Genomic DNA, 27,870 nt, shown 5'->3' with positions numbered 1-27,870 from the left:
AAGCCGTATTTATTTCCCGATTTGGCTGAAATTTGGCACAACGAGATGTGTTTAGATCATTGATATCTGTGCCGTATATGGTTCAGATCGGTTTATATCTTAGTATAACTCCCATATAGACCGATTTCCCGATTTAAGGTCTTAGGCCCTTAAAAGCCGTATTTATTTCCCAATTTCGCTGAAAATAAGCACAACGAGTTGTCTTTAGATTTTTGATATGGTTCAGATCGGTCTATATCTTAGCATAGCTCCCATATAGATCGATTTCCCGATTTAAGGCTTTAAGCCCATAAAAGCCGTATTTCTACCCGATTTGGCTGAAATTTGGCACAACGAGATGTGTTCAGATCTTTGATATCTGTGCCGAATATGGTTCAGATCGGTCTATATCTTAACATAGCTCCCATATATAACGATCTCCTGATTTAAGGTTTTAAGCCCATAAAAGCCGTATTTATTTCCCGATTTGGCTGAAATTTGGCACAACGAGATGTGTTCAGATCTTTGATATCTGTGCTGAATATGGTTCAGATCGGTCTATATCTTAGCATAGCTCCCATATATATCGATCTCCCGATTTAAGGTTTTAACCCATAAAAGCCGTATTTATTACCCAATTTGGCTGCAATTCGGAACAACGAGTTGTGTTTAGATCTTTGATATCTATGCCGAATATGGTTCAGATCGGTCTATATTTTAGCATAGCTCCCATATATACCGATCTCCCGATTTAAGGTTTTAACCCATAAAAGCCGTATTTATTACCCAATTTGGCACAACAAGTTGTGTTTAGATCTTTGATAACTGTGCCGAATAAGGTTCAGATCGGTCTATATCTTAGCATAGCTCCCGATTTAAGGTTTTAAGCCCATAAAAGCCGTATTAAATACCCGATTTGGCTGAAATTTGGCACAACGAGTTGTGTTTAGACTATAATATCTGTGATCTTTGATATATGGTACAGATCGGTCTATATCTTATTATAGCTCCCATTTAAATTGACACTATTATTTAAGTTGATCAGATTTTTAAAAATTTGCCTTCCGCATTTTCAATGTATTGGGGTTTTGCAAAAAAAAAAGAAGTCGTTTCTTTAATACACCTTAGTGTTGAACACTAGAAAGACCATGAATTTGTATATATGTACCTACTTGGACCAAACCGGTTAAAGTAGTATTTTGACAAAATTTACGAACAGTGGTACTATTTTATACAAGGGGCCAAAATGACCGGTAAGTCCATTTAGGTACCGTATACGCATTTCCGTTAAAGATTACTTTTATGACCGGTTGGTCTTTCTAGTGCTAAGTAATATCTTAGTATACTGTGGAGCTAAATTTTAGATACCCATCGGTCGAGTCTAGATGACATGTGTCCAAATACCTTACATTTGAATCAGATATTGTCCCAATTTGCCAAAAACCTTTTGGGTTGGGCGGATCACCCAATAGCTTGACCCCAAACTTAACACCAGATTCGTATTTTTCAGTTTCAGTATTATAAGGGTACACACAAAAATAAGCGTTAATCGGTTAAGCCATTTTCGATAACTGGCGTGCAAAATATATGCAAAATATGCAAAAAATATGCCAAAAATATGCAAACATATGCAATATATGCAGTTTGCATAAAATGTGCAAAAATGTCTTAGCGTTTTCCAAACCCACATTCGATGAAACAAATTTCTGTTTTCAATTTTTTTTTCCGAAGCTCCAAAAAATATATGCATTTGCATATGTATCCGCTCTCTAGTAATAAGTAACATAATTTAAAAGTAGCTCCAAACTATTGGGTTGCCCAAAAAGTAATTGCGGATTTTTCATATAGTCGGCGTTAACAAATTTTTTCACAGCTTGTGACTCTGTAATTGCATTCTTTCTTCTGTCAGTTCTCAGCTGTTACTTTTAGCTTGCTTTAGAAAAAAAGTGTAAAAAAAGTATATTTGATTAAAGTTCATTCTAAATTTTATTAAAAATGCATTTACTTTCTTTTAAAAAATCCGCAATTACTTTTTGGGCAACCCAATATTTAAACAACTAGGAATGATGACAAGCGAATTCGATTAAAGAAATCCATCGCCTTCAATAACCATTTAGGCAAAATGTTGAAGTTCGACTATACCTTCGACAACCGCAATATGGGAAAATAATATCTATACATAATACATAAAACAATTAAAATAAACTAAAACAAAGTATTCTTGTTATTTACATTTTTTTTTGACAATTTGAGATTTAAAACGTTTATACTCAAACGATAGAATAGCATAAGTGATCAACTCAAAAACAATTTTTACGTTTTATATGTTTGAGAATATATAGCCATAACCGTAGGATTTGAAATCTTAACACAGCCAATTACAACTACTCTAAACAAGTTATTAAATTCATTCTATTCTATTTTTAAATATTTTTTACAACAAATTGTTTGTTTTCATGTACTTACGGTTGCTTATGAATAACTTCTCCGACATATCTGTAGTTGAACGAACGATGCAGGGGATTAGCAAGAAAATGTTTATACAATGAAAATTATGTGCATGTATGACAAAAAGCGATGAAATGTGACGGGAATTTCGTTTCCAGGAAGGTGGGGGAAAAAGTCGACACAAAAGACAAAAACAAATGTTTACGTAAAGATGTATTATTTATATTACAATAAAGATATCATAATTACAAACTGGACGGTCAAGGCCGACCTTTGTAATACCCCTCAACACATTGTGGGAATTTGTACAAAGTTAAAAAATATTGTCCATATTAAAGAAATTAATAAAATTTAATTTTTTAAGTTTGAAATACAAAAATTAACAAGTAAAACACGTTAAAACGTTGGCCGAGACCGATATTTTATTACATATCGCTCTGGCCCACCAGAATATACTATCCTTTCAGATATGGGTAGTTTTGGTATCATTTTCTTTGTTGTGGTTGTAACCACAACATTTGCATATGGAGTTTTCGATACTCGTCAAGCGCCTGTAGGTGAACAAACTCGTCTCGATCCAAGGGACCAATCGCCACGGGAACATGTTAGCCATTGGTTATTTAAAGGCGCCAATAACTCACCTTTTCATATCAAGGATCATAGACACCACTCAGTATTTAGACAAGAGCCGGAACGAGGCACAGCCTCTCACTGAGACCCTCCCCCTGGTAACGCTTATTGTCCGCGACTGCCGATGCAGCTACTCCAAATGAAGCATTCCACTATACACAACCAATCGACACAAATAAAATGTAGTCGTGCCTATCTTTATTCCTTCGAAAGTTAGCATGCTTTCGACAGACGGACGGACAGGGCTAAATCGACTTGTTCGGCGTATCTCATCACCGCCAAACAGTTCCTTTTATCTTCCAGCATCCTCTGGACTATTGTCCCAGTCAAAATGTCGCAAGTGGGTGTATCCAATTCCCTGCGTCCTACAACCCATGGAAAAGTGTGTGTTTCACATCGTCTGCAATTTGTAGCTCCCCATAAATGTACCTTTTAGAGGATATTTTCCCATTCTATGCAGGCATTTCCGGAAGTAACCATGGCCTGTCAACAGCTGTGTGAGGTAATAGTTGACGCCGCGTCCATCTGGCCAGATTCTCATTCGTCCACCTTTGTTGCCAACTCTCGACAATCTCCTCTCGTATGACCCGTATATGATCAGTTTCGGTGTAGAGCTGGACTCGCTCCATGGCCTATAGGTCCATCGGAACCATTCTTGCTATTACTGCGGCTGCGGGTAGGATGATATGACCCTAAGAGCCGCCGTCCTCTGTACCGAGAGCAGGGATTTCGAACGGCATGCTGTCTGCAGTGTCTGGCCCCATATTTCACTCCCATAAAGGAGGATGCTATTGCATGTCTTCATTAAGAGTCTGCGCCTGCGCGGGAGGGGCCCACCTTTTTTGCTTTACATAGTTCAGCTTTGTATCTAGTTGTCATCTAAGTGCATATCCACTTCCACTGGTATATTTTTTCTCATTAAGAGTAGCAACTCTGTCTTATGCGTGGCAAGTTGCAAGCCGTGGGAGTCCAACCAGTCTATTGCCCTTAGCATCACCTGTCGTAGTTTGCGCTCTGCACCATTCCCTGTCTCACGAATAGACACAGTCAACACCCGAAACAATACGCTTAACCATAGCTTATTCACTTATTGTGGTAGGTTCCCAGGAAAACGTTTTTACTTGTTAATTTTTAATATTTTGTCATAATCGTACAGTTTCTATAATTCCGAATAAATCTGTGTGTGTCCTCTACCAAGTGGTGGGGAAATAAAATTCGTATATTACAAATATTTTACATTGTATAAAAATCTAATTTTCTTTCGTTCGTGGGTTGCCATGGTTCTTAAAATTTTTTTTTTTTTTTTGAGAATTTCAAGACCATCCCACAAATTTGTTTAATATTTTATGCAATGTAGTGGGGGGTATATGTATTAGCATAAAATTAAAACTTTAATAATAAAATATACAATTCAAACTTACTGCACCGGTGTTGGATTGCTGGGCGCTGGTTGTATTTGTCCCACCTCTGGATTAGTTTGTGGCCCCGTAACTGGGCGATATTCCAATAAATTGTATGTTTTCCAAAACAAAAATTCCCGATAATATTTTAAACCTTCATATAAAACGGCCAATATGAATATGCCTGCCATGGAACCTATTAAGCCAGCGATGCTATCAATTTTCCAAAATTCAAATAGTATTGTTTCTTCATAGCCAAAATGAAACTAAAATATAGAAGAAATTGCAAAGTAGTATCGAACATCTTAAGGATACAGTCAACATTTTTTGACATTACCGACATAGACATCATATGATTCATCATGTGATTCATATGGTTCATGTGTCCCATATCGCTCTGTCCAGCTGGTGCATGATGCAAGTGCTCATGTGTGGCGGGTATCACTGTTGGTGGCATTGTTGTTGTTGTTGTAGTGGTCAGTGATAAAATCCCGTGACCGGCATGAGCGTCCCCATGCATATCGTGCATGCTGTGACCATGATCATGTCCGGCTAAAAGAAGAAAATAATCAATATTAATAAAATAAAAAAGAAAGAAAATGTGAGTATAAAGCTGTAACGTTATTTGTGCAAAAAACGGCAATGGGCAACCCGGTTACTATTATAAAATGAACACCCATAATATAAAGAAATCCTCCAAAACACAATTTAGTTCAATTTTGTTTAGCTTAAAAATTATCTTAGTGCTATCCGACTGTATATATATTTTTAATATGACTTTTCTTATGTATGTCTTATAGGAGCATATGTATTTGTAACTTTTTTGTGTCGACATGTGTCTGTATGTACCTACACATAGTCCATAAAGTCTGCGTTCATGTGACAATTTCTTTTTTAATGATTAAAAAACAACATAAAAAAATAATAAAGTTAAGTATTGTTGTATATGTTGTTTCTTTATATTTCTAAAATTAGAAAATAAAAACAAAAATACAAGTTTGCTTTGCTTTTTTGTTCTAACGGTACTTTTGTCTCATAAGAAGAAATTATGACAACCAAAAAGTCTGGGTTCACTTTGTTTACTTCGAAAGTACCGTTACTTTTTATGATGTTTGTTATTATTTTTGATCAGTTTCAGCAACAACAACAACATCATAACAAGTGATAGCTACACGTGTTTTTTTTTTTTTAATTAATAAATTTGGAAACACGAAAACTTAAGGAAAGGAAATATGCATATCTGAAAGAAAAATAATAATAAAATTGTGGAAAGAAGGACAAAGCTTTAGAAATATTGGTGGAACAGTTGGAAAAACGTATTCTTTTGTCCAGCGCGTAATTAAAAATTACAAAGAAACCGGCATTATAACTTCAAAGCCTCAGTCTGGACGTCGAAAAAAATTATACGCTAGAGAAGAGCGCAAAGTGATTAATATGGCAAGCAACAACCCTCGTATAACATCAACCAAAAGTGTTGAAAATATTAGAACAATGTTTAAAAAAAGCATCTGTGCCGAAACTGCCAGAAAAATATTACATAGAGCTGGATTTCATGGAAGTGTTGCTCGAAGAAAGCCGTATATTTCAGTCAAAAACAGACAAAAGCGGAATGCATTTGCTAATACTTTCATCAATAAGCCTCCTGAATTCTGGAAACAAATTGTTTTCTCCGACGAGAGTAAATTCTGTATTTTTCGCATTAAAGGTCGGCAAATAGTGTGGCGCAAGTCCGGGACTGATAGTGGAGTGGGTCAATTAGAATTTATTGAGTCCAAAATGGATAAGTGGGGTTATCTTAACATTAAAAAAAAAAATTAGAAACCAAGTGCTGCTAAACTAGGGTTAGCAACGACATTTTGGTTCCAACGAGACAAGGATCCAAAGCATACATCGGAGGTTGTTAGGCTTTGGCTTCTATATAACACTCCAAAGCAGCTTAAAACACCACCCCAATCACTAGATCTCGACCCCATTGAGCATCTTTGGGATCTATTGGAGAAAAAAATTCGTCAGCACGTTATAACCAGCAAGGAAATGGTACGAAGTGTCATGCAGGCAGAATGGGCGAAAATAACATCTGAGGAAACACAGAAGTTGGTAAACTCGATGCCAAATAGACTAAGTGCAGTCTTAAAACAACGTGGCTATCCTACCAAAATATTAGGAATGTGTTAATATGTTTTTATTTTGTGTTTAAATAACTCTTTTGTTTATTTTTAATTACTGAACGCAGACTTTGTGGTGCTTATATTTAATTGTTATCATATTTAAATCGCTCTAGACTGAAAGTGCTTAACCAAACTTAGAATTTTGTTTTTGTTTTTCAATGTTAGGAATATGAAGAAAAAATATATGTAAAAGAGTTTATTTGATTTATAATTTTGTTTTGTGTTCTTTAACCAATCATAAAAGTGTGTCAGGTGAACGCAGACTTCATGGGCTATGTGTATGTCAGATGAAAAAAAAGCTCACATTTACCCGAATCCGTCGCGATTTTTTTCTTAATTTTATATTCTAATGATGTGTAAGAGTTATTTTTTGTTACAAAACGATTTCCATCATTGACATAAGCGCATGTTGATCTCCTTGCCGGGATTGAAAAGAACCCCGGACCCGGGTTTTGTTCGGTTTGCCAGAACCGCCTCCATCATCGGTCGGTGAGATGTAACCGGTCCATGGAGTCTTGCTCTGGCCTCACTTCACTACGGGAGTATAGTCAGACTGGATATGTTGCAAGGTGCTGTGCGAACATAACAAGCATCTTCGTCGTCGCCTTCTGCATCCTCGTCGTCGGACTATGTGATCTCCCCGACCTCTTCCGTGCGGAAACATACGCAACAGCAGCATCCCAGCCCCAGTATTGCGAGGCCAGAGCCGGGAAACGTGGTAAGATCGATGAGATTGTGGATTTCATGAGTCGGAAGGATATATTCGTCGCAGCGATCCAGGAGACAAAGCTGACCAACACCTGCAGCTTGCACAGTTGGCACCTGAAGAAATTGACCTCTCCCGGCAAACCAGAGTAGTTCTGGCTAAATTACGTTCCGGCAGATGCAAACACCTCAACTTCATACAGAGCAAGGATTGATGCCGACGCGCAAGATGTATATCCCGATTGTAACCAGGGACCGCACGATACACATCAACAACAACAGGGTGTCCTGATATCAAAATATGCAAATATAACATGTCTTCTGCAGTTCTTTTAAATTTCATCAAATTCGGAATATATTCATGATTTTAGAAAACTGTAAAAACTCAACCAAATTTTTGCATTTTCATTCTTAGTTGCAAGAAAATATTCATCAATGCCTGCGATGTCACTCTGCATGCGAAAATTTCGGTAACAGTACCAGTTATTCGTTTAGGATGGGTCAATGCATTTCTTATGGTAACGAAATTTTTGCCAGAGATGCATACTGCGCTTTAATCAAAATTAATTGCATATGTATTTATTCCAACATCCGTTTTATACATAAAATGTTTCTTATGTATCAGACGATGTGTACAACTTTTTGTATGTTAATATTGACATGGGATATGACAAATACATGTCGTCTGATAGCACTTAGACATTAATGGATCAATTTTGGATGGCAACCCAACTTCAGTTGCGCTTTTTATGGGCCCAAAACCTTAAATCGAGAGATCGGTTTATATGGCAGCTATATCCAAATCTGAACCGATCAGGGCCAAGTAGAAGAAAGATGTCGAAGGGCCTAAGGCAACTGACTGTCCCAAATTTCAGCAAAATCGGATAATAAATGTGGCTTTTATGGGCCCAAGACCCTAAATCGGAGGATCGATCTATATGGCAGCTATATCCAAATCTGGACCGATCTGGGCCAAATTGACGAAGGATGTCGAAAGGCCCAACGCAACTCGCTGTCCCAAATTTCAGCAAAATCGGATAATAAATGTGGATTTTATGGGCCCAAGGCCCTAAAACGGAGGATCGGTATATATGGCAGCTATATCCAAATCTAGACCGATCTGGGCCAAATTGACGAAGGATATCGAAGGGGCCACCACAACTCACTGTCCCGAATTTCAGCAAAATCGGAAAATAAATGTGGCTTTTATGGACCTAAGACCCTAAATCGGCGGATCGGTCTATATGGGGGCTATATCAAGATATAGTCCGATATAGCCCATCTTCGAACTTAACCTGCTTATGAACAAAAAAAGAATCTGTGCAAAATTTCAGCTCAATATCTCTATTTTTAAAGACTGTAGCGTGATTTCAACAGACAGACGGACATGTCTAGATCGTCTTAGATTTTTACGCTGATCAAGAATTATAGGGTCGGAAATGGATATTTCGATGTGTTGCAAACGGAATGACAAAATGAATATACCCCATCCTTCGGTGGTGGGTATAAAAATACTGATAATGAACTTTACAAATACTGGAAGTGACGAAAATGTCCAACTTTATACTAAAGTTTACTTCATGGTTTTGTCTCCTGGCAACTCAAAACCCTAGCCGAGTTCCAATCCATAATCGACCCATTAGTCGTTCTTACCATGGTGATCCATAGAATGCTCCGAATGGTCCATTATGAACTGTTAAAGATGTAAAACTTGTACAGGTATGCCAACGTTATAGGATATATGCTGAAACCAAAATAAAACAAAAATTGATTAATTAATAAGTTTTTAACTTTTGTGAAGAAAATATCAATATTAAGTAAAAATAAGATTTCTCTGTAGGTATCTATATGTTTGATTCGATTCTACAACTCTATTTAAAAGCAATAATTTTGTGTTAGCATATCATCATTTTCCCCCATTATTACCTATCAGCAAATTGTAACAACTCAAGTTACCCAAGATACCTAAAACCACATAATGGTTTCCTATATCTTAATTAATTATCGCAATTATGTAGTATAGCGTTTTTCATTTGTACACATAAAACTGCAACAGAACACTTGACAGATACAGACAGACAAACTTGTGCGTATCTTTGCGATAAGAAATTCTTTGGTTTAATAGCAACGAAAATAAATTTAAATGAATTTGTCTTGTACATATGTATGTATGTATGTATTGTATATATTTGAAAATATGTTTAAGCTTCAAACCACAAAAAACAAACACAATGAAAACAATTAAAGCCCCAAATCAAAAATGATTGCCCCCTCCGAGTAATGCGCAGCAGCAACAACAAAATCAAATCAAGTAAGTGAGAGAGAGAGGGAGTGAATGGATGGATAAAAGATAACAGAAAGTCAGATAATTTTGGATTTCCAACATCATTGCTCTTAACTACAAAAGGAGTGGTAGAGTAAAATAGCGGTTTTTGTACATAAAAGTGAGAGGGTGTGGGAGACGAGAAGAAACAAATTGAAACAATGGTATTGTCGAATGTCATGGTTAAAAAAACTATTGATGTGTGAGATATTTTTGAAAGGGCACAACATAATAACTTTTAATGGAAATCATTATTTCTTAGATTGACATAAAAAAAAGCATATCATAAAAATTCAAAAGACAGTAATAGTCGGTCAGATAGTTTTGTACACACGCTACCAGTTTTTAGGTCAATACCGTTAGAAAGTATTGAGTTGCCCAAAAAGTAATTGCGGATTTTTTAAAAGAAAGTAAATGCATTTTTAATAAAACTTAGAATGAACTTTAATCGAATATACTTTTTTTACACTTTTTTTCTAAAGCAAGCTAAAAGTAGCAGCTGATAACTGACAGAAGAAAGAATGCAATTACAGAGTCACAAGCTGTGAAAAAATTTGTCAATGCCGACTATATGAAAAATCAATTACTTTTACGCAATTACTTTTTGGTTTTAAAACTTCTTAGCTCGAAATGAGAAAAATCAGGAGATTCATCTAAATACCGTATTAGACTATGGTGTAATTTGCAACACATAGCGCCTAACGCTCAAAAAATTTAAAAAAGTGTGTAACAAGTTAAATGATAATGTTAATTATTTTCAATATGAGTAAAATTGTGGCCAACGTAGATCGCCAATCCCATGGTAGCCGGTTGTACCATCCGGATTGACCCGATGAAGTCCTTCATTCTTCATGAGGTAGCCCTTGCTGCCTCAGTGTACAATTCACTGCTACCGGCACGGGATAGCTGTGAGCACCACGCAGGCTGGAGCACTGGGGTCTGATCTATGTGGTGTTCATTGCTGTCACGTCCACAGGTTGCGGATAGTGGCACGCTTTTTACGTAGAGATAAACGATGGGTAAATAACCAAAAGGTATTTACCCGGTAAATTTATACCCAAAAGCTGGGTACTTATAAATTTGCAGATATCTTGGGTATTAAAATATATTCCAAACCATTTTTATACCCTCCACCATAGGATGGGGGTATACTAATTTCGTCATTCTGTTTGTAACACCTAGAAATATGCGTCTGAGACCCTATAAAGTATATCTAGCCATGTCCGTCCGTCCGTCTGTCTATCGAAAGCACGCAAACTTTCGAAGGAGTAAAGCTAGCCGTTTGGAATTTTGCACAATATATTGTATTAGTGTAGGTCGGTTGGTATTGTAAATGGGCCAAATCGGTCCATGTTTTGATATAGCTGCCATATAAACCGATCTTGGTTCTTGACTTCTTGAGTCCGTCCGTCCGTCCTTCTGTCTGCCGAAAGCACGCAAACTTTCAAAGGAGTAAAGCTAGCCGCTTGAAATTTTGCACAATATATTAGTGTAGGTCGGTTGGGATTGTAAATGGGCCAAATCGATCCATGTTTTGATATAGCTGCCATATAAACCGATCTTGGGTCTTGACTTCTTGAGTCTCTAGAGGGCGCAATTCTCTTCCGATTTGACTCAAGTTTTCCTCGTAGTGTTTTGGTATCACTTCCAACAACTGCGTTAAGGATGATTCAAACCGCTTCATAATCTGGTATAACTGTCATATAAACCGATCTTTGATCTTGACTTCTTGAGCCAATAGAGCGCGCAATTCTCATACGATTTGACTGAATTTTTGCATGAGGCGTTTTGGTATGACTTCCAATAAATGTGCTATGTATGGCGAAAATTTGTACATAACCTGATATAGCTGCCATATAAACGGATCTGGGATCATGACTTCTCGAGCCTCTAGAGGGAGCAATTGTCATCCGATTCGGCAGAAATTTTGTACAACGGCTTCTCTCATGACCTTCAACATACGTTTCTATTATGGTCTGAATCGATCAGTAGCTTGATACAGCTCCCATATAAATCTATATCCCGATTTTACTTCTTTAGCCCTTACAAGGCGCAATTCTTATCCGAATGAACTGAAATATTACACAATGACTTCTACAATGTTCAGCATTCATTTATGGTCCGAATCGGACTATAACTTGATATAGCTCCATTAGCATAACAGTTCTTATTCAATATTCTTTGTTTGCCTAAATAGAGATACAGCGCATAGAACTCGACAAATGCAATCCATGATGGAGGGTTTATAAGATTCGGCCCGGGCGAACTAAGCACGCTCTTACTTGTTGTTGATTTAATATTGTTTAAATATAAACTTGATCTCATAAAATCGGATTTTAATTATATATAACCGCTACATAGACCGATTTAAAGACTTAAAGTCTTGAGGCAATAAATTGGTAATTTTCCATCCGATTTCGGATAATCGGTCTATATGGCAGCTATATCCAAATATGGACGATATTTAACAAACAGGTGGAGAGGTCTATCAAAACGCAGTTTCAAATTTCATCCAGTTTATTGTCCCAAGACATTGTCCCAAGTCTGGAGATCGGTCTATATAGCGGCTTTATATAGCTATTGGGTTGCCCAAAAAGTAATTGCGGATTTTTCAAAAGAAAGTAAATGCATTTTTAATAAAGCTTAGAATGAACTTTAATCTAATATACTTTTTTTACACTTTTTTTCTAAAGCAAGCTAAAAGTAGCAGCTGATAACTGACAGAAGAAAGAATGCAATTAGAGTCACAAGCTGTAAAAAAATTTGTCAACGCCGACTATATGAAAAATCCGCAATTAGTTTTTGGGCAATCCAATAAAATCCGATTTTATGAGATCAGAAGATCAGGTTTATATACAAAGAATACGATATCATCAAAAATTGTTTGGAAAATGTTTTTTACTCAAGATATCTGCAAAGTTATAAATAACCAAATAAACACCCAAAAAAAGGTATTTATTGGATATTTACCAATTAAATACCCAAGCGGTAGGTATTTACCCGGTAGAAACCCATCTCTATTCATACGGAGTGGCTGCAACGGCAGTCGCGGACATTCAGCGACATGGAGCGGAATAAATAATTGCATATCGACATCAGAGATGGTCCGTAAGACGATTTTTTAGGTTTCCGACTGTCAAAAAGTTGTAAAAGTCGAAAACGTCGTATACTTGTATAAAACGTAGAAAAAGTCGCAAACGTCATAAACCTTAATAACTCAGTGTAAAAGTTTGATTTTTAACAAATATTATTGTCACTTATTTGTTGTATATAGAAGAGTTTATATGTAAAAAAATTTCGCAATAAAAGAAATATTAAGTTTTTTTTTTAATTTTTGCATTTACATTTTTCACACAATAAATTGGAAATATACGCAAATTTCAAGTCAATTTATAAAGTAACGTTTAAGGATTTTTTTGTGAAGCAAAAAATCAATAAACTATTAGTTTTCATCAATTATATTTAGAAATTGCAATTATTTTGTATCCTTTTGCAAAATTATTTGCTTCTCCCGTTTTAATTTGCTTTTTGAAAGCTGTTGTAAACGACATATGTTAAAAATGCATGACATCTGAGGAAGTGTCAAGTGAAATGGTACATGGAGTGTAAATTATGTTATTCAATAACAATACTTAAAAATAACATTACTTATTCAATAAAATACTTAACACGCCATCTTCCATTTCACTTGACATTACCTCACATTAGCATACTTAACACGCCATCTACCATTTCACTTGACACTACCTCAGATGTCATTCATTTTATAACAATATTGGTAAAAATCGTGTAAACCTACGGTAGCTTTTTCTAATTCTGAACCGATTTTTTCCAATTTCAATATTGTTCGTCTCCAGGAGGAAAAAATTACTTATGCTAAAATTTTTAGTTAATCAGATCAAAAATTCGACATATTTTCGTTCGAATTTTTTTTTCTGTCAGAAACCTAGTTTTTTGGCTAGGTTTACGACGTTTTCGACGTATGTAATATACGTCGGAAATGTATGTCATATACGTCACTGTTTCTGACAGGCCATCTCTGATCGACATGCTCGATATGACATGGCGAGTTATAGGCGCCTTTAAATAACCAATAACCACATTGTACCTGCGGCGATCGGTCTTTTGGGCCGGAACGAGTTAGCTCACCTAAAGGAAATTGACGAGGATAGCCACCTCCACATGAAAGCGTGGCTACAACAACAACAACCAACACACTGCTACAACAACAACAACAAACACCGATCGCCTGGCAAGAACATTAGAAAAAAATTTCAGCGGTGGTTGTCCCTTCCTAGTGCTGGTGACACTTGTGAGGTATCTTACCTTAGGTAATCAGACGTGTTAACTTCTATACTAAGTGGTATAGATCTGTGACAAGATCGGACTCTACAATGGTCCCTTATCATTGAAAACTTGTATCGGACAGCACTTATTGATGTGAAAATGTATCCCGCTATTCTTTAATGGAATGTCCATGGACATGGGACAACTTTAGTTTGTATTACGTAAATTTGTAAACTCAATAAGGATTCTTTCTTACTTTTCGGGTATTACACTTTGCGGGTGCATTAAGACATATTAAAAAGTTAATTCGTTATTCTATTCATAGGTCTGAAGTATGAGAAGACTTTTAAAACACATAAGTAAAATATATTTTATCACCACAAATTTGTCATCTTTGTTATCGTTTATCTGTTAAAATGTTTATTGTAAGATATTGCGTGTTTGTGTTTTAAATGACAAAGAGATTTAAGTTGAGTGAGAGATTGAAATTTGCATAAATGATAAAGAATGCACTGTCTTTTTTGGACCAAAGAAAAAACATATAACTTAAGTACAGTAATGACATTAGCCCATTTAGAGAACCGTTAATTTGCGGATATTTGAATTAAAGTAATGTCGCCTTAAGGCCTTGAATGTGTTAATGATCGATTTTATTATTCAATATTTCCATAGCCAGTGGCTGAGCTGAAGATACATGGAAATATAAAAGGGAGTAGGTATCACACTGCTAAATAAAAATTAAACAATCACGACCTTGATTTGTCTTATTTGGTTAAGATTCCATTAAAGAGTGCAGCAGCAAACAAGAGATATTCGGCAAATGTTGTTATAAAGATGACAAGCTTTTTTGTTACACGTAAAGAAATATTTTTTGGTTTTTCGGGACTTATATATAATTCAAATCTACTGTTACGACTACAATTTTTCCATTGAAGTAACAGTGTTTTCGCCAACTATTCATAGGTAACGATACAAAATTCTTTATATAAAAAATGTGGCCATTTGAATTATTAACACTTTGTGTCAGCTAGGCTGTAGCTGTCGTGAACCCATAAATTGCTCATTTATTCACCATGCAAATTTATAACCGTGAGCTTTGTTTGATACCTTGAAATTCACGTTGTGTTTGGTTCAAATCGAAGCATACTTGGATAATGTTGCCATATAAACCGATCTCCCAACTGAAGGTCTTATTTATTCTATTTATTGGGTTGCCCAAAAAGTAATTGCGGATTTTTTAAAAGAAAGTAGATGCATTTTTAATAAAACTTAGAATGAATTTTAATCAAATATACTTTTTTTACGCTTTTTTCTAAAGCAAGCTAAAAGTAACAGCTGATAACTGACAGAAGAAAGAATGCAATTACAGAGTCACAAGCTGTGAAAAAATTTGTCAACGCCGACTATATGAAAAATCCGCAATTACTTTTTGGGCAACCCAATAGTTGTTGTAGTTGTTACCTCATTTTCATATGGAGTTGGCGATCCTCGACAAACTCCTGTAGGTTAGCAAACTCGTTCTGGTCCAAAGGACCGATCGCCACGGGAAAATGTTGGTCATTGGTTATTAAAAGGTGCCATTAACTCGCCTTGTCATAACGAGCATCATAGCCACTCACTATTTATGCAAGAAGCGGTGCCGCCCGACCTTTCAGTGAAACTCTCTGCTCGATACCGATGATTGTCCGCGACTGCCGTTGCAGCTACTCCGTAGGGAGCATTCCACTAACCGCAACCTGTGGATGACAGTAATGAAAACCACACAGATCGAACCTTGTGTGGTGCCCGCACATATCCCGTGCCGGGATTCTTTTTAGTTATTTTCAACAATGACATTGTATTAGATACCTATACATCACTTCCCCATATGGTGCAGATTCAACTATATTTGAATGTAGCTGTCATATGGACCGATCACACGATTTAAGGAATTGGAGATTCGGAAGAGTGAATTGTGTCAGAAGCTTTGTATTTTCGTTTCGAGCTTGGAACAATATTTTGATCTCACTTCCATATAGACCCATCTGCCGATTTAATACTTTAGGCGCATAAGTCTCATTTACAGCAGGATTTCGTTAAAATTCGAAACAATGCATTGTGTCAGAACCCTTGATATACGTGCCGAATACAGTCCAGATCGGGACCATATTGACTATATTTGGATATGCACAGCAGAAATTTTAGAAAATTGAGCTGTGTTTGACCCCTCGACATCTGCGCTGAGTTTGGTGTCATGTGGACCAATAATTAGCTAAACAGACTTCTGACGAATTTTAAAGAAATTTGTTAAATATTTTTATAAACATTCTGGCCCAGCAAAAACTCTCATTAGCAAATAACCAGAAAGATAAGTTCATTCAAAAACTAATAACTACTTATATTTAGGCATCGTTTCTAATTACTTTTACATGGCGATGTCCTAGGAGGAAAGTCCTTCTGTACAAGCATACCAATAGTTCAAAAATAAGTACTTATTCCTAAGCATACAAGTTGTCAAAAAATAAAAATATTATCTTAGTTGAACGTTGCTAAGAAATAACTACTTAGACTCAAACATGTTCGCGCCTTTCACCACCACACGTTCTCAATGCTCGGTTTCTTTGAAGAAGACAAATTTTATATGAATAATTCAAGTTATAAATGAAATTAAAACTTTACCTTCATCGCAGCCGAGAGTTGAACCAAGAACCTTCCGTTTTCAAAGCAGACGCTCTACGCATTCATCCACATTACTATTGTGTGAATAAGGCACTATTTCATCAAAGATTGCCATGCTTTTGTGTTTATGTTTGACATATTTTATTTAAAGACACAATATTCTAACACATGGGAGAGATTTTAGTAGTTTTGTGGCACAAAGCCTACGGCAGAAGATTTACAATACAAAGGTCCTGAGTTCGAATCTCGGACCAGCAAAATGATTTTCCAATTTTTATTTCTTTAAAAAGGAACAATCAACGGATTTGTGGGGAGAAGAAAAAAATTAAAAAGTGGCGTCCCTTTGCGGCAAGCCATTCGGACTCGCAAAAAAATTGGAGGACCCATATTATTGAGCTTTACGTTATAACGGACAGCACTCATTGGTACTCAATTTTGCCAGCAGTTTCTTAATGACATTTTTATCAATACCAAGTTTATAATAATGATTTTTTTCTATTATTACAAATAAGTGCTTATTCTTGAACTTCATCGAATGTTGTATGTAATGACGTTTGTGCTACCGGTAACAATGATATTCCAGTTGATAACTCGTTATATTTTAGCAGCTAGTACATCTAAGGATAATGAATTATCCATTATTTTACATGCCAAAAATAATGACATGTACTCACCAAGTTTTTGCTGGGAGGTGGTGGGTATCCAAAGTTCGGCCCGGCAGAACTCAATGTCTTTTACTAGGTAATGTACGGGTATTTTATGATATTTTGGATTTGCTTTTGCTAAGGGGTCTGTTATCACGAAAGCTTCTACTGTTTCCCTTAAAACGATACAATTTCAAGTATGCAATTTCTAACAGTACAATACTCTTTTCATTTGTAACCGATATTGATAACACTCAAATACTTATTTAAATACCTATGTATACGGTCATATATATTTAGTATTTATTAAAATAAATGAAGTCGTGCAGCTCAAATTAATGGTTAGTTACTTCGAGATAACAACGTGCTTATTCACAATTAAAATACCTATGACAGATAACTATACAAGTGACAACTTTAATGAAGAAGAGATCGAGAGAGAGCATCGCCTTCAATAATATTTACAACACATACATAACAGTTGCTTCATTTACCTCATAACCATTTTACCAAGTTAATGTTATTGTTTTTGCAGGCAGAGTTGCAAAACAACTTGTGTCTTACGTACCTTTAATAAATTCCCAAAGAAATTCGATATAGTACGTAGGTATCCGTTAAGATTTCTTGTTTAGAATATTTCTTAAAACAAAAACAAGTATCAAGTACACTTCCAACTAATTAACTGCACGATCGCGGAAAGTACCAAAAATGATCAACAATTCTTTAAGCAGTTAGCGCAAATGGGGTTAAAAAAGACAAAAAGTTGAAAAAAGACAGGCTTTTGGGGCGAAACCACAGCTCCAAACCGCACAACCTAACAACTCAGAAACAACGAACTAAGTAAACAATTTAAACAACCGATTCGTAGATAAAATTAACAAAAAAGAACACAAAACAAAACCGATAATGTTTATACCTACACAGACAAAGAGCTGAAAACATACACGCACACACACACATGAGAATCTGTACAACTAAATTGCATGAAAACCCCTATATCAAAATACACTCAAAATAAAAAATATGTTGGAATTTAGTTTTATAAGAAAATTAATAAAAATTAAAACAACGAATTTCCGAAACAAAATTTCAAAATGCAAATGCAATTGCAAATTGGAAATGCAATTCCCCATCAAAGGCCTGCGCAAGACCATTCATTTCTGCTTTGAAGATACACTAAAAATCATAGAGTATTTCAAGAACTGAACTCTTCGTTTAAAAATACGGCATTGTATGAGACAATTGAGAACTGAGTAAAACTGATAAACAAGACACCAAGTAACGAGATGAGTAAATGCGTAACATGAGTCCTTCAGCAAAAAGAAATATTAATTTGGATTTCAGTGAGTGCATGTTGTGCTATGCATGTATTCGGGTACATTTTGTAGTACTATATACTATTTTTGTTGCCGTCTATTTTTATTGCCGTTGAGGGGTGCCAAAACGCACTGTTTCAAATTTCTTAGGTTAGGTTAGGTAAGAGTCGCAGTCCTTTACAGACTCACTTAGACACTTAAGTCCATTGTGATACCACAGTAGCGGCTTCTGGCGGGAATCGAACCCACGACCCCTGCACTGGTAATCACGCTACCAACTCGGCTACCTAGGCGCCCTGAAATTTCATTAAAATCGGATGAATCGTTTTATGGGCTCAATACTCTATTTCGTGAGATTGTTCTATATGGCAGCTATATCCAAATATGGTCCGATCTGGACGATATTCAACAAAAGTGTTAAGGGGTGTACTAAAACTCGCTGTGCCAAATTTCATCGAAATAGGATGAAAAATGATCCCCTTATTGACTAATTACACAATATCGTGGGATTGGTATATATAGCAGCTATATCCAAATATGGTCCGATCTGTACAACATTTGACAGGAATGGGTAGGGGTCTACCAAAACACACTGTGCCAAATTTCATCAAATTCGGATAATAAATGGATCTTTTATGGCCTCAATACCCTACATCGGGTGGTCGGTCTATAGGGCAGCTATATCCAAATATAGTCCGAACCGCACTTCACAGAAATGAATAGGGGTCCACCAGAAGTCACTGTGCCAAACTTAATCGAAATCGGATGAAAAATGACCAATTTATTGCCTCCAGACTTTTTGAGATCAGAAGGTCATCAAAAATTGTTTCGAAAAATTTTGTATACCCAAGATATCTGCAAAATTATTAATACCCAGTTTTTGGGTATAAATGGGTGTAAATACCCGGTTATTTACCCAATTTACCAGGTAAATACCTTTTGGATATCTACCCATCGTCCATCTCTATTCATAGTCAAACGTTGCCCATCATTTTTGCTTTATTGGTTTCAATGGTTTGTTTTTATACCCACCACCGTAGGATAGGGGGTATATTCATTTAGTCACATCGAAATATCAATTTCCGACCCTACAAAGTATATATATTTTGGATCGTCGTAAAATTCTAAGACGATTTAACGATGTCTGTGTCTGTCCGTCTATCCGTCCGTCTGTAATCTCTCTACAGTGTTCAAAAATTGAGACATTCAGATGAAATTTAGCACAGATACGTCTTTTTGATGCACGCTGCTTAAGTTCCTGAACTGAATATAGACCGATTTTCCGATAAAGGGTCTAATGCCCATAAAGGCTTTATTTTTCATCCGATTGCGCTGAAATTTGCAACAGTAAGTAGTTTTAGGCATCCCGACATCTGATCTAAATAGGGTGCATATCGGACTATATTTATAAATATATAGCTGCCATATATATCGATCTACCGAAAAAGGTTCGGAAGCCCATAAAAGCTTTATTTATTATCCGATTTCGCTGAAATTTTAAACAGGGTTATCTTAAGCCTCCTGATATCTGACCTAAATATGGATGAAATCGGACTATATTCAGGTATAGCTGCCATGTAGACCGATCTCCAGATAAAGAGTCTAAAGCCCATAAAAGCTTTATTTTTTAACCGATTCCGCTGAAATTTTAAGCATTGAGTAGTTTTACGACTCTAAACATAGGACCCAAATATAGTTTAAATCGGACTATATTTAGATATAGCTGCCATATAGACCGATCTCCCGATAAAGGGTCTAATGCCCATAAAGGCTTTATTTTTCATCCGATTGCGCTGAAATTTGCAACAGTAAGTAGTTTTAGGCCTCCCGACATCTGATCTAAATAGGGTCCATATCGGACTATATTTATATATAGCTGCCATATATATGGATCTGCCGAAAAAGGTTCGGAAGCCCATAAAAGCTTTATTTATTATCCGATTTCGCTGAAATTTGAAACAGAGGGTTATCTTAAGCCTCCTGATATCTGACCTAAATATGGATGAAATCGGACTATATTTAGGTATAGCTGCCATATAGACCGATCTCCAGATAAAGAGTCTGAAGCCCATAAAAGAAATTTTAAACATTGAGTAGTTTCACGCCTCTAAACATAGGACCCAAATATGGTTTAAATCGGACTATATTTAGATATAGCTGCCATATAGACCGATCTCCCGACTAAGGGTCTGAAGCCCATAAAAGACTTATTTTTTAACCGATTTCGCTGAAATTTGAAACAGAGAGGTATTTTAAGCCTCCTGATATCTGAATTAATTATGGATGAAATCGGACTATATTTAGGTATAGTTGCAATATAGACCGATCTCCAGATAAAGCGTCTAAAACCCATAAAAGCTTTATTTTTTAACCGATTTCGCTGAAATTTAAAACATTGAGTAGTTTTACGCATCCTAACATAGGACCTAAATGTGGTTCAAATCGGGCTATATTGAGATATAGCTGCCATATAGACCGATCAGCCGATAAAGGGTCTGAAGCCCATAAAAGTTCTATTTATTACCCGATTTCGCTGAAATTTGGAACAGTGTTTAGTCTTAGTTCTCCCAACATCCGTCCCAAATATGGTTTGGATCGGACTATAATTACATATAGCTGCCATACAGACCGATATCCCGATAAAGGGTCTGAAGCGAATAAAAGCTTTATTTTTTATCCGATTTCACTGAAATTTGAAACAGTAAGTAGTTTTATGCCAAAAACCATCCGACCCAAATATGGTAAAGATCGGACTGTATTTAGATATAGGTGTCATAAAGACCGATGTGCCGATTAAAGATCTGAAGCTCATAGAAGCTTTATTTATTAACCTATTTCGTTGAAATTTTAAATAAAATATTCAACCGTGACTTATATTTATTAGACCACTCAATATCCTTGTCGAATTTGGGTGCATAAGTTATCCAATTTTCAACGGATTGTGACGAATATATACCAGATATGGTGGGTATCCAAAAACCGGCCCGGCCAAACATAATGCCTTTTTAATTGTTTCTTTTTTGCGAAAAAAATGTAATCATAAGTGCAGATAAAATACGTCTTTTGGTATGAAAATAAAAACAAAACATAACTGTCACATTCCGCTCGCGGTACAATTAAAGATTTTCGCGACTATTCCGAAAGCAGAATAGAATACCAACCCTAAGAGGGGACAGACTTCTCACCTATCAATTCAGTGATTCAAGTATCAGCTTAATAATAATGACTACCGAACGGCTCGCCAAGGACAACTTTTCTTTGATTATTGGGTTGCCCAAAAAGTAATTGCGGATTATTTATATAGTCGGCGTTGACAAATTTTTTCACAGCTTGTGACTCTGTAATTGCATTCTTTCTTCTGTCAGTTAGCAGCTGTTACTTTAGCTTGCTTTAGAAAAAAAGTGTAAAAAAAGTATATTTGATTAAAGTTCATTCTAAGTTTTATTAAAAATGCATTTACTTTCTTTTAAAAAATCCGCAATTACTTTTTGGTCAACCCAATACATAGCTTGCCTAATTCCTCCTACATTCCGCTATCATTAGGAGTTAGGACCATAGAAAATTTCTTCTGTTGTTCTCTCCAGCATTCGAGCACAAACGTTTAGCGTCATGGTAAACCGAAAATGCTAACCTTTGCGCCACGGTGCCCCTACAAGTATAACACTTTTTTGGAAAAATCTAAATCAAAAAAATTTTTTTGTAAATGGTTATACATTTTTTTCGAGTGTAACCAGTTATTTGAGACTCAATATAAATCTATTTGAGCTGCATGCAGTTGAAAGCTTTTGAAAGGTTAAACTGAACTTTTGATTTGCAAGCTTAAAACCTGAAAAAGTTTAAATTCTTATTTGTTGTAGATTTTAACCATTCCACACTGAACACCAGTTTTTTTTTTTTGTTCATTGGGGGAAAAAACAAGTCGAAGTTCCATTTCAAAACGGCAGAAAAATACCTATTAGATAATTTTTGCCAAGAGAAGTGGCCGTAGGTTTTTTAGTATACTAGCCAAAAAAACTTTGCCAATGGAGCCAATGATTGTGGGATAGCGCACACAAGTAGAGTGAAGTGCGAAGATTGGTACATAACGTAGGGATACTCATAATTGGTGTAAATATGATAATGTGTCCCATATAGGCATAGCAATTGATTAACTAACTAGTACCACTTCAAAACGATAATATTTGTGTGTTAGTGTGGACAGGAAGAACAGCAAAACTCCAACTACTGTTAACATGTCCATATAGTAAATGTTGTTTTTTTTTTTTTTGAATGGGGAACAATATTCACTTCGGTCATTTTATTTATAACTTGATTTTTTTTGGACGAATGTACATAGCTACATGTAAACGTTTACTTGTATGTCGTTGAAATACTGCCCCCATTATCGTAGACTCCAAAGATGCATACAAAGTTAAGCTACAAAAAATCTACAGTAGAAGGCAAAAATCATTGCAAACATAATTTTGACTTGACTTGACACATTGATATCCCCGCTGTTCTTTGATGAAGTTTATGGACAAATTATTTAATGCATAGTTTAAGGGAAGAACTCTGGGGGCCCGGCCAGCGCGGAGATTGTCAGATGTAAATAAAAAAAATTATTTTAAAAATTTTGTTTTTTCCCCTGACATGGAAAATCTATTGTCAAATATCAACCGCAGACGGGTGTCTTGTATAACTAAAGGTGGCATATTTTTAAGAAATTCTGAACATATTCGACTTCTATTTTCAGGATATTCTTTTTGATTGGAGAGAATTTCTTCTTTTTACCCCAATAACATGTTCGTAAGAACTAAACAAGAAATGAGAGAAGATCTTTGCTCAAATATTCGCCAGCTACTGTACGTACGTTGTATCTTGTCAATGGACGTGATAAACTATGTAAGTAAGTGGACTGTGCTGAACAAAAAACCCAACAATGAGAAAGTCAAATAACAAATTTTATGTGATTTACAAAATAAATTTTCAGAAATCGTTACTTTGACTGGCACAGATTTTTTTGTGATCATGCACAATTGTACATAGTACCGCAAAACAGTTACGGAAAGCTTTTTTTGTGCAATAAAATTAATTTCCAAGAAGATTTAAAATTTCCGGATGATCATTGCTACACTGGGACTTGGGACTTTGTCCGAAAGCAGAAGTGAAGACAAAAGGTTGTACTGAAAAAACACAGACATTTTTTGATACCCGATGTTTGATCGATAAGACGAAATCACATACCAAGTTTCAGAATATCGGAATTTCAACTTCACCCATTTCATCAAAAAAAAAATAGTGTAACTTAATTATCATGCATCAAGCTAGATTAAAAAGCGGTTATAATTCCACATCAGCTTATTTCCATGTCTTTGTTTTTCCTTTTTACTCCAAGAGTGACACAATCACGAATTCGATCCATCAACTTGCTGTAGTCTTACCAAAATATTTCATCCAAAGCACTTCTTTGCTGGAGCTTCTTCATTAATTCTGACCAAGGCGTAATTATTAATGTGGCCGCATCAGCACAGCTGATGGAATTTGATATGTCAAGTCATTTTTGAATTCGGGTGCAATGGGTGGTGGTCGTTCTCCAAGGACTACATTCACCCGGTAGCCAATTAACGCGTCTGCTACCGTGTCTGCATGAATGTTGTTCAGACCCGCTTGATATGCCGCCTGATCTTGAGGTTCTCTCTTGTAGCGCTGGACCTCACGCTCTAGATCGTGTAGATCTACCTTAAGGCTTCTGGGCGGTGGGTATCTATCCACAAGATGATGATTTGGATGATTTCTGCGATAACAGCCCAAAAGGTATTGCTTAGACAGCATGTAGTTATGTCTTCGCACTGGCAGGATCTTTGTCTCCTGATGGAGGTGGTCCACATGAGAACTGAGGAGACAGCCCGTCGCAGTTCGGAGAACGGCATTCTGACAGATCTGAATATAATTCCACTGCGTGTTACAAAGTTGACGTGACCACACTGGCGCTGCATAACTTACCACAGACCGGCCAATTGCTTTGTACGTGGTCAACAAGGTTTCCTTTGTCTGCACCCCAAGTGCTGCCAGCGAGTGACTTGAGGACCTTGTTTCTACTTTTGACTTTATTGCAGATTGCTGTGGCATGTGGGGAGAAAGTGTAGGAGCTGTCAAATGTGACGCCAAGTATTTTGGGACACTTGATGGTCGGAATCATTTCTCCATCGACCATCACAGTCAGCTCAGTATTCACCTCACGCGTATATGTAGTGAACAGTGTGGCTGAAGATTTGGTGGCGGATATCTTCAGATTTCTTGCAGCGAAATATGAGCGTTGAAAAACAAAGACAAAATTTACGGCGGTACAATGTCAGATATTAGAACAAAGAAGATAAGGACCCAACATGCATCACAATTATTGAGGCCAAGCGGACTGAAGAAGTTCCCTCCAATCTGCCATTTCAAGCCCCTAGCAATCAAAAATGAACAAGGACTACGTGCCTGAAAATAATTTAAGACAGGAAAAAGTGTTCATATAGCCATAATCCTGAACCAATTCAGGCAGTATCACAATAGGTGCACAAACGTCAACCAGCGCGATTTCAAAGTCCTGAAAATGCCATTGCTTGTTAGAAGCCCTATCAGTAGTGAGAGCGATAGCTCCGCCCCCTCTAGGAGAGGTCCCCTAAACACGCCAAATTACTTCATATTGGTGAATAGCACCCACTTTATCTTTCAGGGGTTTACGTCAAGCCCATTGGCCAATCTTGGCAGCCTACTATACGCTCTCTGTACGACCTTACTGTAAGATGAAAACATGTTCTTCGTGGCCAACAAGCTTTAGCCCCTCGTTTTCAAATGACTTAAAAATCAAACAATTATCAAAGAGCTCCAAAAAAGGTTACAAAAACCGTCCTTGAGCTCTAGTCACAATATTCCAATTGGAGCTCATTGCTAATCCTGCCCATGACCATCGTATGAACTCAAGTCAGGAGGAATCCTTGGATGCATTTGACACATGTGATGTGTGGTCCCTGGTTATAATAGTGACCAACGTCTACGATGTTGGAATCAATCCCAGCCCCATTGGAATTGAGCTAGAACTACCCTGGTCTACCGTGGAAGATTAAATGCATTCTTGTTGTTGTTGTTCTAGGAGTTTGTTGTGTTCTATCTTTCGTCTGCTTGATTCTGATGAGTGTCAAGGTCCAGGAACTCTGCGACTAAGATGAGGTGCGTACAGAGAGATCTGGACTCTGCATTCTTGGTAGATAGTTTACCGCTATAACAACCTAGTGAGAACTATAATTAAACCTGCCATATTGATGGTTTTGTCTGGACCTAATAGGACTTTTGAACATTTTTATATTTGTTTTTTTTGCTTGTCACTCAAAGAAAACTTCTTTCTTCTTGCTCTGATTGGTCGAAGGAAATTTGCCGAAAATTTTAAGTGTCACGGCAAATTGAATTTTCTTCGCCCTGTTTACAAATTTTGGAATATCAAGTTCCCCAAAAAAATTATTTGTTGTAGCAATTCGCCGATGCGGCCTTGTTTCTGACAATATGGCATAGCCAACGCAACCGATCTATTTAGATGCGTTTGACAAGTTTAACTATGCTAACGACATCATGCAGCACGTGGTTCATACGGCCCAATATTCTCAATCAATGCAAACCGGTCCATACATTTCACTAAGAATCTTTCTCTCGAACACTCCAAGTACTACACTGTCCTGTTCTCGGATCTTTACCGGGAATGGACGCAGTGTTAATATTTAGTCCATGGTCGATCTACTAGATATAAAAGTTGCAATGATAGGACCAATTTATCGAATTGACTTAAGATTTCAATCATTCACAATAGGCTCGAGAGTATCTTGTACGTGACCGGAAAGAGACTTTCGTGACCGGAAAGAGACTTTCGTCAATATATTAATATTTGCTGATTTTATGGAGGAAAAATACAGATTAACGCTGATAGCACAGTTGCAGTGATCAATTGGAAAAAAAAATCAGCAGCAGGAAACTCGTTCAGAATCAGATGTCACACTTGTTTCAGCACCAAGAAATGTTGACCAAACGAAATTACCCGTAAAAAGAATTTTCGGATCTTTTCCAAAGAATGGCAATGTCAGTACAGAAATTGCACTTCTCTCAAATCAAAGACACCATTTTGTAGAGAAGTTTGCAGGGCTTATTAACTAAGGTAAATGCCTCACAAGTGTCGCCAGCACAGAGAGAAGATAATTATAGTTGAAAATGACGTGATGTTCTCACCAGGATTTGAACCCAGGCGTTAAGGGCCAAGGCGGTCATGCTAACCTCTGAGCTACGTTGGTCCCTAACTCATTGTAGATTAGATGGGTCAAACAAGATGATTAAACTAAATTTTCCGGACATCATTTCGACTTCTGAACATCACGGCTCGCTCATACTCACGTCTTTCCATTTTCCTTCTCTTTATGTGGAGTAGACATTTATCCTCTCTCTTCTTTTCACCCGTACCACTTTTTCGCTCTTGACGCGTTGCTACTGAAAGCAGGGTTGTTTTGCATGCCTCGATACTCTTGACAGGGCCGTCGGTTCCTTGGCGGATGCTTCTGGTACCCAAATTTCGAAGTAGAATCATTTTCCATGGATTGCTATGGCTATGGCTACGGTTTTTAACATCACAACAAGTACTTTCAAGCAATTGAGTCACTCGTATGCAGAGGTGTGAAGTATAGGTAGAAGATAAACCATGCCAGAGATATCATCCTTCCTGTTTCACTTACGTGGTTTAGACAAATTATCCCCAAATGCTACACAAATACTTGGCTGTCCAATGTTTAAAACTGGGTTGGAGAGACATGTTTGCGATGTCGTTGCAAAGCGTGACATGAATGACCGTACCAAGCTTCGATGGGACAAGTGCCACAAAGACCGATCAATTACCTCAGGCGTCTTAACCATGGAAGAAACCATCTGTTATGTCTTTGTATAATTTAAGACCCATATCATTTTTAACGATTCTATTGAAAACTGTTGGAGGACACCGTAGCGCAGAGGTTAGCATGTCCGCCTATGACGCTGAACGCCTGGGTTCGAATCCTGGCGAATCCTCCTAATGCTGGCAACATTTGTGAGGTACTATGCCATGCAAAACTTTTCTCCAAAGAGGTGTCGCACTGCGGCACGACGTTCGGACTCGGTTATAAAATGGAGGCCCCTTATCATTGAGCTTAAACTTGAATAGGACTGCACTCATTGATATGTGAGAAGTATGCCAATGTTCCTTAGTGGAATGTTCAAGGGCAAAATTTGCATTTGCATTGAAAACTGTTGAGCACGTTCTTAAACGTCAATTGTTGA

General features: G+C 36.8%; 1 protein-coding gene across 5 annotated transcripts in view; it reads right to left on the bottom strand.

Annotated features, from left to right (window-relative positions):
• The window catches only part of LOC106081969 (high affinity copper uptake protein 1), a 40,759-nt gene that overhangs the window by 7,864 nt on the left and 5,025 nt on the right, over nt 1-27,870 (bottom strand). For 3 of the 5 annotated variants that reach the window (XM_059366798.1, XM_059366801.1, XM_059366800.1), the window contains exons 2-5: nt 8,984-9,074; nt 4,795-5,009; nt 4,479-4,723; nt 2,446-2,475 (exon numbers count right to left, since the gene is read on the bottom strand). In XM_059366798.1, the coding sequence (XP_059222781.1) occupies nt 2,446-2,475; nt 4,479-4,723; nt 4,795-5,009; nt 8,984-9,017 (524 nt within the window). In that variant the 5' untranslated portion in view covers nt 9,018-9,074. Of the gene's footprint in view, nt 1-2,445; nt 2,476-4,478; nt 4,724-4,794; nt 5,010-8,983; nt 9,075-17,810; nt 18,080-27,870 lie in introns of those variants that run through there. The other 2 variants (XM_059366799.1, XM_059366802.1) reach the window with 2 other exon arrangements.

The sequence above is a fragment of the Stomoxys calcitrans genome, chromosome 4 (genome assembly GCF_963082655.1).
Source record: "Stomoxys calcitrans chromosome 4, idStoCalc2.1, whole genome shotgun sequence".
NCBI lineage: Eukaryota > Metazoa > Arthropoda > Insecta > Diptera > Muscidae > Stomoxys > Stomoxys calcitrans.
Note: the sequence above shows the minus strand (reverse complement) of the source record. Positions and strands in the feature narration are given on the sequence as shown.